We start from the raw sequence: 13,155 nt of genomic DNA, 5'->3' as shown, positions 1-13,155 counted from the left end.
ACACTACATTACACTACACCAGACATATACTACATTACACCAGACATATACTACAGTACACCAGCCATATACTACACTACACCAGACATATACTACATTACACCAGACATATACTACAGTACACCAGACATATACTACACTACACCAGACATATACTACACTGCACCAGACATATACTACACTACACCAGACATACACTACATTACACTACACCANACACTACATTACACTACACCAGACATATACTACATTATACACACACAGACAGACATATACAAGACTACACACAGATGCAGAGACACATGTAAACAGACACACAGACACAGACACATCAACACACCCACCCCCACCCCCACACCCAATAACCTCAAACTTCATCTATCCATATGCTGCTCTTTGCAGAGTCCCACATCGCAAGTCATTATTGCTATGATATCCCTCGTACAGAAATAAAGAAAGTCACACACTAATTATGCTCCCAAACATTTAATGGGTCTAGCAACCAATGTTTTGACACTTGCAGATTGACCCATTAAATGTTTGTGAGCATAATTACAGTGTGTGACTTTCTTTATTTTTATAGTTTATTCTCTGTTAGTCAGCACCTCTACGAAACATTTTTGTGTGTGTGTCAGCTTATGTCTTCTATTAGAATATCCCTAGTAGCCAAGACAAATTAGACCAGGTTATAAACAGTCATCTAGCCCCATGACCTTCAGAGCTAAGCTGTGGTCCAAAACAAATTAGGCCAAATCAACACTGATTATGAAAAATAGGAATACAATTTATTTTGGTTACATTTTTTTATTTAACRTTTATTTAACTAGGCAAGTCAGTTAAGAACAAATTCTTATTTGCAATGATGGCCTACCCCAGCCAAACCTGGACGACGCTGGGCCAATTGTGCGCCGCCCTATGGGACTCCCAATCACGGCCGGATGTGATACAGCCTGGAATAATACAGTTCAACAGGGTTGAAACCGATCCAGCTACACACTAACATTGTGCCAAAAACACTTCCAATTGGAGCAGTTGACTTCTGCACCCTCATGAAGTCATKTGGATGCCTTTGAAGGCCATATGGAGGGTGACTGAACTGAAGGTGTGACTGTGGATCTACTCAGATATCCTGCCAGGCACTCTTTATTTCTCAATACCTCAGCAATCTCGCTTCTCTGCTAATTCAAACAGCGTTTTGCCACATAACACAATTTCTATTTCCGACAACCGGCTATGGGGGGGGGGGGTATTAATTACCGGAAGGAATGAGAAAATAAAATACGCTGAGCAATGAGAACAGCAAAACCACACGCAGTACAGCATCACAGGGTACACAAATAGGACATGTTTCAGCTTTAGAATCAAGTTAGATGAATGTGCTTCGGCCCAGAGTTTGAACAGATCTATTCTGCAAATGGCGCCTACTGCCATTGAACAAAGCACTTAACCCCACCAAACTGCTCCAAGGGTACTGCTCTGCGGCTGGACAATGAAGATCTATTGTACAAATGTTTCCTTTATTTACCTTGTGACTGTCGATGAGATTGAGCACAAGGTCTATATCTCCATGTACTGGCTGGTCCTCGGCCAGCTGAGGCTCCACTCTGTACAGCCAGTCAATCAGGGCCTGCAGGGCATCAGTAAACTGACCAGAGAACAGCAACGCCTCTTCCAGTTTGTTCTGCCTGAAAGGAAATACAGATTATTAGTGAAAATACATAATGACCACTGACAGCAGAAAATATCACAAAACTATCACTGTTTTCTATTATTTATGTAATATCATCACACTTTGACAGCAGAAACTCTACAGGTGCATTCTGCATTGAGAAGAATTATAGTTTAATCAGAGTCGATCAAAAGTATTCACGAAGCCGACAGTTTCAGTATCCATCATCATCACGATTAGATGACAGTAAAATATATCATTAATATGCATATTGTGTGTCCATTACACAGCAATGTGCAGGTCATGTCCCCTTACCTCTCGACTGACTTGCCACAGACAGTGTCCCACTTGTCCCTCAGTTCACTCAGCATGTCGTCCAGCTTCTGGTTATCGTCCTGCAGTGACGTCTTATCCTTCAGGGCACGTCCGGTACGACTGGTGGTGTCATACACTGAGTGCTTGCTCCCCAGCACCTTCTGGAACTCCTGCATGAACCCAAGTTGGAGAGACATGGTCATTATTTAAGCTAGTTCAAGCTGTCCAAGTCAGTCTGTGGCTGGTTTTTAGCCTCGTCTTCAGGCCGTTCAAGGTTTATATGGTGTGTCTGGCAAAGAGAAACAAGTAGATTTTAGACTAGACAGTTGAACAGCCAACAGTGAAATGTCCATAATTGAACAGTAGCCTAAGCAATTTGACCATGGTCTCACTTTGTCTTGTTACGTAATTAACAAATCGTCAACAGCACAACTGAGAAACTACAGCTGTGTTAATCCAGAGGCACTACGTATGATATAACTGTAGATTCCTTCAAAAAAGGTGCTATCTAGAAGCTAAAAGGGTTTCTTCGGCTGTCCCCATACGAGAACCCTTTTTGGATCCAGGTAGAACCCTTTTGTTTCCAGGTGGAACCCAAAAGAGTTCTACCTGGAACCAAATAGGGTTCTACCTGGAACCAAACAGGGTTCTCGTATGGGGACAGCCGAAGAAACCTTTTGGAACACTTTTTTCTAAGAGTGTACCGTCTACATTCTGTCATGGATTCTAAATTGTGACCTAGTTGTTAATAAAGGACACTATGTAGTGGCTGAAAAAAAAGGGGTCAAAATTCATCCACACGGATTAAAAGTTTCTGAAATCAGGGCATCCCTAATACATTCCGTACATCCAGGGATTATTATAGGATTAGCAAACAATCCTCACACACAACAGTGCAAGGACAACAACTGGATAGCTTAGTCTCTGACACTAAAGGCACTAATGTGTACTGTATACTATAATGTATAAATCCCAAACTGAAGACTCACTAGAAAAAGCACTCGAAAAAGCTGTGGTTTCAAACAGCAGCTTTGATAAATGACTATAGTCCTGCTGGAGATGTTTTTCTTTGCTAAYCGATCTGCTTCATAAACGCCTCACTATAGGAGGGGTCTCGCCAACTCTTTCATTGTCACCCTTTGTCTTGTTCTCCTCCAAGGATGAGAAAAGGATTTGACGAGGTTCAGTTAGTTCAGGCACCTTGTGCTGGGCCAGCTGCATCTTGATCTTGTCAGGATCGTTGGCGATTTCCAGCTCAGAGTCCAAAGCCTTCTCCGAATCGTCCAACCATTCTGTCAGCTTGTTCCAGGTTTCGTGGAACTAGGGGGAGAGATGTAGGAAATTAGGTTTGAGTAAACCACACACCGTGATGTATGATTTCCTTTGACTTATTCTTCTACATTCTCAGTTCAGCGCCAAGAAAAGTGAAGGGTGCGTACTAATGAAAGGGCTCTGAGGCCTTTGGAATCAACATGTAAGACAGACCTCACTGTAATACCTAACCACAGGTTTCCAACGATAATAACTAGCATAGAGTAGTTGTAACACATTGTCCAGGCGACTTTTGTCTGCAAAGCCTTAATGTACTGTACCGTATTTGACCTCACACTTCGTTAGTGACCTCACTTCTGTTTTTCTATTGATGCCTATTGCCCAATTACGTGGAAAGATGGTGACACCTACTACAGTCCACCTGTGTAACTCCCTCTTTCTCACCCTCTCTCTTTCTCTCATTCAACTATGAATCTCTCTCTCTCCTACTTTTTTCAACCTACATCAATTTCCTATCATACTTCAATGTGGCTAGACCGCTAACTCCTAGCACACCAGTTTAGGTCATGTGTACTACTGTGTGATCCTGTACCAACTGTTCCCAGTGGGTCGTACCTGTTTGGCCCTCTTCCTGGTGTCGTCCAGCAGACGGCCCCTCTCCACAGACCTCTGCACCACCTTCTCCCAGCGGCCCTGTACACTTATCAGCAGGTTCTTGATCAATACCACGTCCTGCTTCTGGCTGAAGTACTTCAGGTGTGTCCCTGTCTTATCCAGCTCAATGATCTGCTGCCTGTGGGAGTTTACCTCTGTCACAAACACCTGCCAATACACACACACATCAGAGGATCATGACAGATATTACAATAGTGTTACACAGTGGAGTTGGTATTTTTTGGGTACAGTTTAAGGCACTAGTTTAGAATGTCCAATGGCAAGTAGAATGTTCACTTGACTAATAAGCAGAGTTCTGGATGAGAGTCAAACGCATTGTTGAGCCGTGGTTGGCTTGCTTGCACTGCAAGCTGTCTCGGCTATGGAACCTAAGCCCATCAATTGTTCTTGCTTCTGACATCATTAATACTAAGTAAGTCAGGATAGGAGGCCGTTTAGGTTCATTATTAGACAGTTGACTAATACTGGAATGACCAATCATCAGAAACCTATCAAAACCTAAATGTATGTGTCATGTTAACCGTCTTCACACCGGTTAACATGACACATGACACTAGTGCCTTAAACTATACCTTGTGCTCATCTATCTGAAACAGGATGGTTTCCAGGATGAGGGAGGCAGGAGAGGACATAGTGAGAGTCTGTTCAGCTTGGGTCAACCAGTTGATGAAGTCCTGGAGAGAGTTATGGAACTCTGTGGCCAGAGCCAAAGCCTCTTCCAGTTTCACCTGAAGCARAGAGACAACAGAGACACTTGAGAAACATTGCACTCTTCCTACTGACACAAATATTCACACACGTGCACACCCACAAACGGATAGACCTACAAACACACACACACACACATGCTCACCCACCCACGCACACATACACATGCACCAAACAAACATGCAGGCTGTTAGGTTGCCACAACATTAGGTAATGACTGTAATTGATCCAAACATGACCTCTGTTTAGACAGAGGAAGTCGGCCTCTCTGGAATACTTCAAGGGTGAAGGGAAGAGGATGAGCTATCAAAACGATGCATCCTCTACAGTTTTAAAAATAGCATCAATTAGCCTTTTGATTGTTAGTCCAAGAGCAGGGATCCTTTTTGCTTACAGTCAGGCAAGCTAAAGTGAGTAGCCAATGCTCTATCCTCATCACAATAAACAATGGGGTAATAACATTACAGCCATCACAAGCCTAATGACAAGAAGTACTGTCTCTGGTATACAGTGTCGTCCCTCTCCATGTAGGCTACTTTAGCTTTAGTTGTGAATGAACTGTGCTATCTGGGCAAGCTAGCAAAATGCAGAGGAACTTGTGAGTTAAGTTGTGCAGTATTCATGACATACAGAACAGTACACCATAGTTGATTAACGGACTTGACTGAGTTAGGAACAAAACCACATCCAACCCCAGCATTTCCTTTACATCCATTTGAACATATCAGCTGTTGGTTAGAGTGTCTCTGAAGACAAGAGGACTTTGTTCCATGATGACTGATGGCTGATGACTCAGGCAATAACCAGTAGAGACCTGTGACCACATCTTACATGCTTACGTGCTTACCAACCCTCTCTGCTGTTCACCATTCATAACTCATGGATTAGAAACGTATAATGTACAGTACAGTACAGGGGGTGGGAGGGGATGAACCAGCGCTGAGCAGTAACGTCCCACTGGGGATATAATAAACCTCAACATTATGAATCATTAGACAAGTTCAGACCACTTTGTCGGGTGAGATCCATTCTAGACAGGTTTTCTCTAGATCATTTTTCAGGCGGAGCACAATGAACCCCAAATCATCCCAAACATCCAGGTCCTTTAAAATCAACATTTCCAATGTAATTCAATTGAAGCTGAATTATTTTATGCAGTCAGTGGGGGCAGAGCTAGGAATGGGGGCCCAATCTGGAAGAGAAACACTGATTCATCCCATCGTAGCCCAACAATGCTACTCCATGTCACTTTACATTCCCTACCTTTCTCTCAGCCACCTTGGCCTGCACAGACTCCCATTTGTCCTGTAGGTTACGGAGGTCCTGCTCTGTGTTGCTGTCCTGGCCAGAGGGGGTCATGGTGAGCAGCTGCTGACCTTTGTTCATCAGCTGCTGGTACAGCTCCTCCTTGGCCTCCATTGTGGAACATAACTCCTGCAGAAGACAAAAAAACATGAGGAGCTTAGAAAAGATGGCTGCTGTTATAATGTTAATATCCAATTATAGCACTGAAACTACTGTTTTACAGGTCATTTCAGAAAATTCATGGAATTTGACAATAAGTCCAGTATATTTTTTTACTGCCTCTTTACCAGTTTGTTTTGTGAGCACATAAAATCCAAATGAAGACCAAACATGGTGAAAGAACGAGAGCAGTGAGGGGAAACAATAGGCAAGCTTTTCCACATGTAAATTAAAACCTTCACATCTCAAGTAAGTTCTGAGTATGATAATCTTATCATTAAGAAACAATCTCTGTTTTGGCTGCCATGATGTCGTACTAAATGGAAGGCCCATAGGGAAGCGTTCACCGTGACAGTGTCTGGGTTATCCTATCAAACAATTACAAAACAGTGGAACATTCTCTGAGTACAGTCAGTGTTTAATGACTTAGTAACACTTTGGGGCTTTAATCACTCCTTTAATGATTTTTTTAGTAGGACACATTATTGTTCTTTTCGCAACTTCATTTAGTATTCACAGTTCACACTTCAGAACAAAACAGCAGACAAGGCCTGAGTTGGGCCCTTACAAGCCTGTCATCTGTATGAGGCATTTCATATGGTTAAATACATACCAGATGGGCATTAAGCTGCTCGCGGGCCGTGTCTGGTAAGCCTCCCACAGCCTTTGATGCTAACAGCTGACGCTCTGTGTCTTTCAGCCATTGCTGCATGTCTTCGATCTCGCCATGGAAACCTTGGGCCTGCAACACAATACAGCCGGAGTTAGAACAACACACCTTATAAACGTATTGTGGAATTCAAGGGTGGGAAAGGGGAATGTTTTAAGAAGTTAGGAATTCCTCAGACACATTAATGGCCATAAATGTTTTGGTCTGAGGTTATTTGACAGAGCGAATGATGGTGTCTGTGAACAGTCTAATCAATAAACATATATTATGTTTAATTTCCTGAAACATGCATGGCTTTATGCTTCTAATTGTTTTGTTCAGTTTATTCCCCATATGAACCAGATAACAATGTCTACGCTCAATGTTACAATGTTGTCTACGCACATGTTTTACATATGCATTGTATTGGAAATCCACTTTTGTATGTAAAATGCTTTTGACAGAGCTTTGTAGGTTTACTGGGTACCAAAGTAAAACATTCTTGGAAAATACATTGATTTCATTTTTGGCAACCCTTTGGTAACCCACTCAAAAAATCAAGACTGCATGCAATTTTTTCATAGGGCTTACATTTCCGAAAGTTCATTTCATATTCTTAAAACATTCCTGATTCCTTGCCATAAAACCATTCAAATACTAACAGTAGAAAAATACTTAATAACAACCCTTTTAAAATTGTTCAAATAAAAATACATATTCACTGGTCATTGACATTCCATCCATCACTCCTTTCACACGCTACATCAAAGCATTCCCCTAAATGTCAACGGTATGAACAGGAACACCAGTAGTTAGGAATGGGGGAGGCAGGAGGTGGGGGGTGAAGGTTTACATTATTTCTCCGTAACTTAACCTCCCACTTTTCTAAAACCTTCTTTATGAATTTTGAAAAACAACATTCTTACACTCCAGGAGAGAAGAATATCAATCATAGCTTCAATTTCAGATACGAGTCATCATGGTACCAGCTTCCATACGGCGGCTTGGTAGGTGAAGAGGTGAGGCAGCTGACATCAGGGTAAGGGAGGTATAGCTAGACACAAACCTGAAGCAGAGCACTGTCCAGTTGCTGCCTCCTCTGCTCTGTCTTCTCCAGGATGTCTTTCCAGCGCTGGGTGAGGTTCTCCAGTTTGTTCTGCAGGCCGGCGGCTTCCTCTCCAGAAGTGGACTCCACCAGGTCAGTACCGGCCTTGTTGACCGCCTCCACCGTCGTCTTATGGGCCAACACATCATTCTGGAGGACCTGGAAACACCACAGTACAGGGATGGTTAAACACTAGGCTGATGGGATCATTTAAATAAACAAGATCAGATAGCACTAAACTGGACAAACACTTTTCCAAGAAGAGTGATAGTGTCTATACTCCACACTAAATATCTTTCAGTGTCTATTTATTCGAATGGATAAAATATGGTATAATCTACTAAACTCTTATGGAACATAAATTTAGAAATGGCAAGGAGAAGACTAGATTCATCTGCTGCGTGGTGGTTTAAATCCCTGCATGATGGTCCTCGACCAGACTGGTCCGACACACATAAAATCCATGTTTCACTGTCTGTGGATGATGGCTTAAAGCAGTGTTTCCCAAACTCGGTCCTGGGACCACCCTCCCCCCTGGGTGCATGTTTTGACGATGAGTTGATTATTTGAATCAACTGTGTAGTGCTAGGGCAAAAACCAAAACGCCATTAAGGTGTCAGATGGATTATAAATTATAGGGGCTTTAAGAGACGGGAGTGAAATAGGTCAAATGCATTTGAAAGACTGCAGATTTGTATGTGCTTATAATACATGTTGTACAATGTTATGTATGCAGTCTGGGTAGGGTGGAACTTTGTTGTTGTTGTGGCTAAGCCAAACGGTTGTTGGGGTCAGAGGTCATGAAAAGGTCATACCAAGCTGCTCTTCTCTGCAGATTGATGTTTGTGGCAGGAAAAAAYGCGTGTCTCGGCTGAAATAACACTTTAAAAGAACAACAAGAAGAAATGGGTCTTACGTGGTGCTTGGCGAGCTTGATCTCAATGGCCTTGGGGTCTCCTACAGCCTTCCTCTGTTCGTTGAGCAGCTCTTCAGTGTTGCTCATCCAGGCCAGAAGCTCGTCCAGCGCATGCTGGAACTGCCCCAGAGCCAACAGCGCTCCTTCCAGTTTGTGCTACACAGAATCAGTACAAACARGTCAGAGTCAGGTGAAAGTCACTTGGTGAAAACACTCGCCATGTGAGCGTAATGAATCTATTTTTACGGGAATGAGAGGGGAAAGGCACTTTATCAATTAGAGAAAACACTACGCAGTTCACTATTCATGTAATATACACTGTATTCTTGTCACAAGGTTCTAATTATATTTAGGCTATACAGAAAGAGACAGTTCAGAGAGGCAATCTATTTTCTTCAACAACAAAAAAGAAACAGCATTGAATTAAGCTTGTATGGTTCTGTTAATTTCACCCCCCCCCCCTCCTCTGGTATACCTCCAGCTCTTAGCCGCATGAAGCAGGGTTGCTGAGGGGTGCTTCAGCACCCCAGAAAAATCATTATAAAAAAAAACCTACCTGTCTGTTGATGATCTTTTCATCCAGGTTGTCCCAGAGCATTTTGAGCTCGGTCATGGGCTCCTGGATGGCACAACGGTCGTACTCCTCCGTCACCTTCTTCAGCAGCAGGCCCGCCTGGTGGTTCAGTCGCTCCATCTCCATCTGCAGCTGATACGCCTCACCTTTGAACTCCTGAAACAACACACAAGGGATTGCCAAAGCAACACGTAGTTATATTGACAAGGTTATGATGTGCAGGAAAATTCTCAGCAAAAAAAGTGATCAAATTAAGATCCTACATCTGTACAGCTCAAAAGCTTTATTAAAATATCACTTAGCACGGGGATAGTAAACAGTGGGTAGACATGACTTTGTTCTATMGTGACACTTATTTTTGTTCAGCTCCTGTGCAAAGGTGGATGTGTCTAAAAACATCATCATTAACTAATCCATTGGAGAGTCACAATAGCTTTTTCTTGTTGTAGATCAAAGGAGAGAAACAGATGTCAATGTTCTATGTAGTATGACACTGTTTCTACACCGTGCTTCAATAAGAGCAGGGCACGAACTGAGCATCCGTAAACACAGCTGCTGCTTGCTCTGTCATTTTGGTGGACATTAAATAAATCAACACATTCACTTGAGTGAGATCAACTGAAAGTTATTCATGATGTTTCAATCAGATACATTTTTTACATTTTATTTAACCTTTATTTAACTTAATAAATGTGGGAATCGATCCATAGTTTGGTCTAAGATTCCTCATAGCTAACACATTCTACATATGTATGTATTATTAATGATTATTAATTATTAATGATTATTAATGATTATTATAATAAAAGGTGTAGAAACACAATACCTTGAGTTCTTCTATCTGTTGCTTGACAGTGTCCAGGTCTGTGCCCACAGGTGACATAGAACCCAGTTTGTGCTCCACAATGTCCACCCAGTCAAACATACCCTGTAGATAGAGGGAGTGGGTGCCATTGTCAGTGGGAGAACACAATGCTAGCTTTCACATTCATATCACTCAATCCATCAACTCTTCTTAAAGTAAAAGCAACACTGTCAACGAAAAATGGATATTAGCACATGGTGAAATATGACGGACCTCAACTTATTCACTCAAGTCTAGGAGGGGGTTAATGTACAACCCAACAGTGTAAATCTAAGCCTTTTAAAACCACTGCATTACAATAGCCTCATACACCATTATAAACAATCCCAACCAATATAAACAAACACATAAATTAATGTGATCCACATATAGCAACATGATGTCATTGCAGTTTACACTCCTAACATTAAAAACAATGCCTGTTACATGTCAATTAACTTTTATCTATTAGTGCCTGGTAAACTACTCAAAGTCATTGTGTAAACTCTGTCCCTTGATTAAATCTGAGAACTACAACGCTACGTGGCAAATACTGATTAGCATAAAGACATTAACATTGCTTGATTAACGGGGCCATTGATAGAGCCATTGATCATTGGAATAACACAAAACCACAGACATTTCAWTCAACAGGAATGAAGTTGTGAACATGTCCTGAGTAATGTGGGTGACTTACTCTTTCTTATGAAAAAAAACAGGGGAGGCAGAGTGAAACATATTAACGAACACTAACGAAACCACAGAAGTTCTGCATTACATGCAAACAACAAGTTGCTCGGTGTTAGCCTGTGTGTTCAGTGACAGCAGGGCCATGTTCAGTCGGTAAGGAACGGGAGATAACATTTTATATGATCTTGACCAATAAGAACAAAGATTGTATGAACAGGTCCTGATGTATGACAAAGCATAGCAGTTAATCCATAATGAACAGTAATGTACCTGCAGGCCATCCTGGAACTGTACAGCAGCTTGCATGGCCTCATCCAGTCTGTCCACTCTCTCCTTCCATGCCTTGTTCAGAGTCTCCCACGCCAAGTTCACCTGGTGGAGAAAACAACAGATGTTAGAGAATAGGACCTATACACAGCAGCTGGATACGCACACTACTCTATATAAAAATACAAATAAAGAAACCATGATCAAATTATATATGATTTACCATCATTACATATATCCTTATGCAAGTCAATAAGATATCTATGAGTAAAGTATCTGTCATTTTAGGTTGCCTGTCTGGAGTACTTGAGTAAAGTGATTTGTGTTCTTCTTTTTAAAGGTGATGTTCTGATGTCATTGATTACCTCATCAATACTCTTCTTTGTGACTGGCTTATCTGGTTCACCACAAGCAGCCATAAGCTCCGCCCCCAGGTTCCGCACCACATCAAGCTCCTCCTGGAGGCCGTCAATCTCCTCCTTGAAGCTCTGGGAGAAAAGACAACTATCAGTCCCAATAAGTAACTAAACCTACAATCACATCAAACTGCATAGAAATGACATTGCCCATGGAATCTTGTTTGAGCTGCTCTAATGGTTACATGTTACATGAATGTAAGAAGCACTATTTAGCATAACAAGACAAAAAAAAACTGCACACTGCACTCTTAGAAAGAAATATTCTATTTAGAACCAAAAAGGGTTCTGTGGCTGTCTCCATAGGATAACCCTTTTAAGAACCCCTTTTGGTTCCAGGTAGAACCCTTTAAGTTAGAGTAGAAACTTTTTGGGTTCCATGCAGAACATTTTCCACAAGAAGGTTCTACATGGAACCCAAAATAATTATACCTGGAACCAAAAAGGGTTCTCCTATGGGGACAACCATAAAACCCTTTGGGAACCCTTTTTTCTAAGAGTGTAATGCTCCTAATTCCACCTCATAGTGAACGTGTTCTGATGCTCTTTCACCTCCAGATACTCCTGCTGCTGTTTCACTACAGAAGGGTCGACTCCAGGCTCCTCCAGCTCCCTCAGCAGGTCCTGGGTGTCCTTGATGGTAACGATGAGGGCACAGTGGTCACACCAGAACTTGTCTGCCAGGTCCATTACATCCAGCAGCTTGGCCTCCCTCTCCTCCATCAGAGCATGGATCTCATTCCAGGTGAACACCATCCGATCCAGCTTGTCTTGCACAGCTTGGAGACACGGAGAAGAAATAACAGTATTATTCATTTAGGCCTTCACTCCTCAACACCAACCATTCTGTAATATGGTGTGGTGTCTAGCAGCTTGAGGCTAGGTCTTCAGCTAACTCATGTATTTGGCTGGAGAGAGAACTTCAGCTGATTTTGATTGGCAGCTAATGTAGCAGTCCAYCTATTGGCAGCTAATGTAGAAGTACAGCTAGCCACCCAAACCATACACATCAACTACAGCTGAAGAGGGAAAACAATTGGTTGATCTGTAGTAGTGTGAGGCTACAGTTATGCACTGTACAGTGTTTCCAAACATCACCAAAACTAGCGGTGCTAACAAGCCTTTCCCCCAATGATAGGTACAGGGAAACAGCAGACAATACCTTTAGCAGATATGTCCTTGTCAGCTCCCGCTGAGCGAGCAATCATCTCTTCACCGCGCTGCTTGAGCGTGTCGTAGGACGGCTGCAGTTTCTCCAGGTCCGCCGACACAACCTTGTTCTCTGTGATCTGCTCCCTGATCTTCTCCACCTCCACAGAAATGGAGGGCGGCTGACGCAGGCGCTCAGCGATCCGCTCCAGGGACTCCAGCATGGGCTCGATCTTGTCATGGAACTGGGAGGAGATTGACATGGTCAAACTGGCTGCCTGGATCTAAACAATCCACATCTAAGTATCAAATTGTATTTATCCAAAGTGCTTTTATTTGGTGAAATACTAAGGGTTAAGAGACTTAATCATTCAYCCACAAGAATGAGCATTCTACTACAGCAATGATGATTACATGCACCTGGAAGGACTTCCCAACAACT

At 42.4% G+C, this 13,155-nt stretch overlaps 1 protein-coding gene across 1 annotated transcript in view; it reads right to left on the bottom strand.

The window, feature by feature from the left end:
* The window catches only part of dst (dystonin), a 183,203-nt gene that overhangs the window by 17,702 nt on the left and 152,346 nt on the right, over nt 1-13,155 (bottom strand). Inside the window, exons 69-83 of the mRNA XM_023993813.2 lie at nt 12,727-12,958; nt 12,117-12,343; nt 11,514-11,636; nt 11,152-11,253; nt 10,174-10,275; nt 9,330-9,503; nt 8,774-8,929; nt 7,819-8,016; nt 6,717-6,845; nt 5,903-6,073; nt 4,504-4,659; nt 3,872-4,078; nt 3,185-3,304; nt 1,985-2,154; nt 1,526-1,685 (exon numbers count right to left, since the gene is read on the bottom strand). Coding sequence (XP_023849581.1) covers nt 1,526-1,685; nt 1,985-2,154; nt 3,185-3,304; nt 3,872-4,078; nt 4,504-4,659; nt 5,903-6,073; nt 6,717-6,845; nt 7,819-8,016; nt 8,774-8,929; nt 9,330-9,503; nt 10,174-10,275; nt 11,152-11,253; nt 11,514-11,636; nt 12,117-12,343; nt 12,727-12,958 — 2,427 coding nt within the window. The remainder of the gene's footprint in view (nt 1-1,525; nt 1,686-1,984; nt 2,155-3,184; nt 3,305-3,871; nt 4,079-4,503; nt 4,660-5,902; nt 6,074-6,716; nt 6,846-7,818; nt 8,017-8,773; nt 8,930-9,329; nt 9,504-10,173; nt 10,276-11,151; nt 11,254-11,513; nt 11,637-12,116; nt 12,344-12,726; nt 12,959-13,155) is intronic.

This window comes from Salvelinus sp. IW2-2015, linkage group LG8 (assembly GCF_002910315.2).
Source record: "Salvelinus sp. IW2-2015 linkage group LG8, ASM291031v2, whole genome shotgun sequence".
NCBI classification, from domain to species: Eukaryota; Metazoa; Chordata; class Actinopteri; order Salmoniformes; family Salmonidae; genus Salvelinus; species Salvelinus sp. IW2-2015.
Note: the sequence above shows the minus strand (reverse complement) of the source record. Positions and strands in the feature narration are given on the sequence as shown.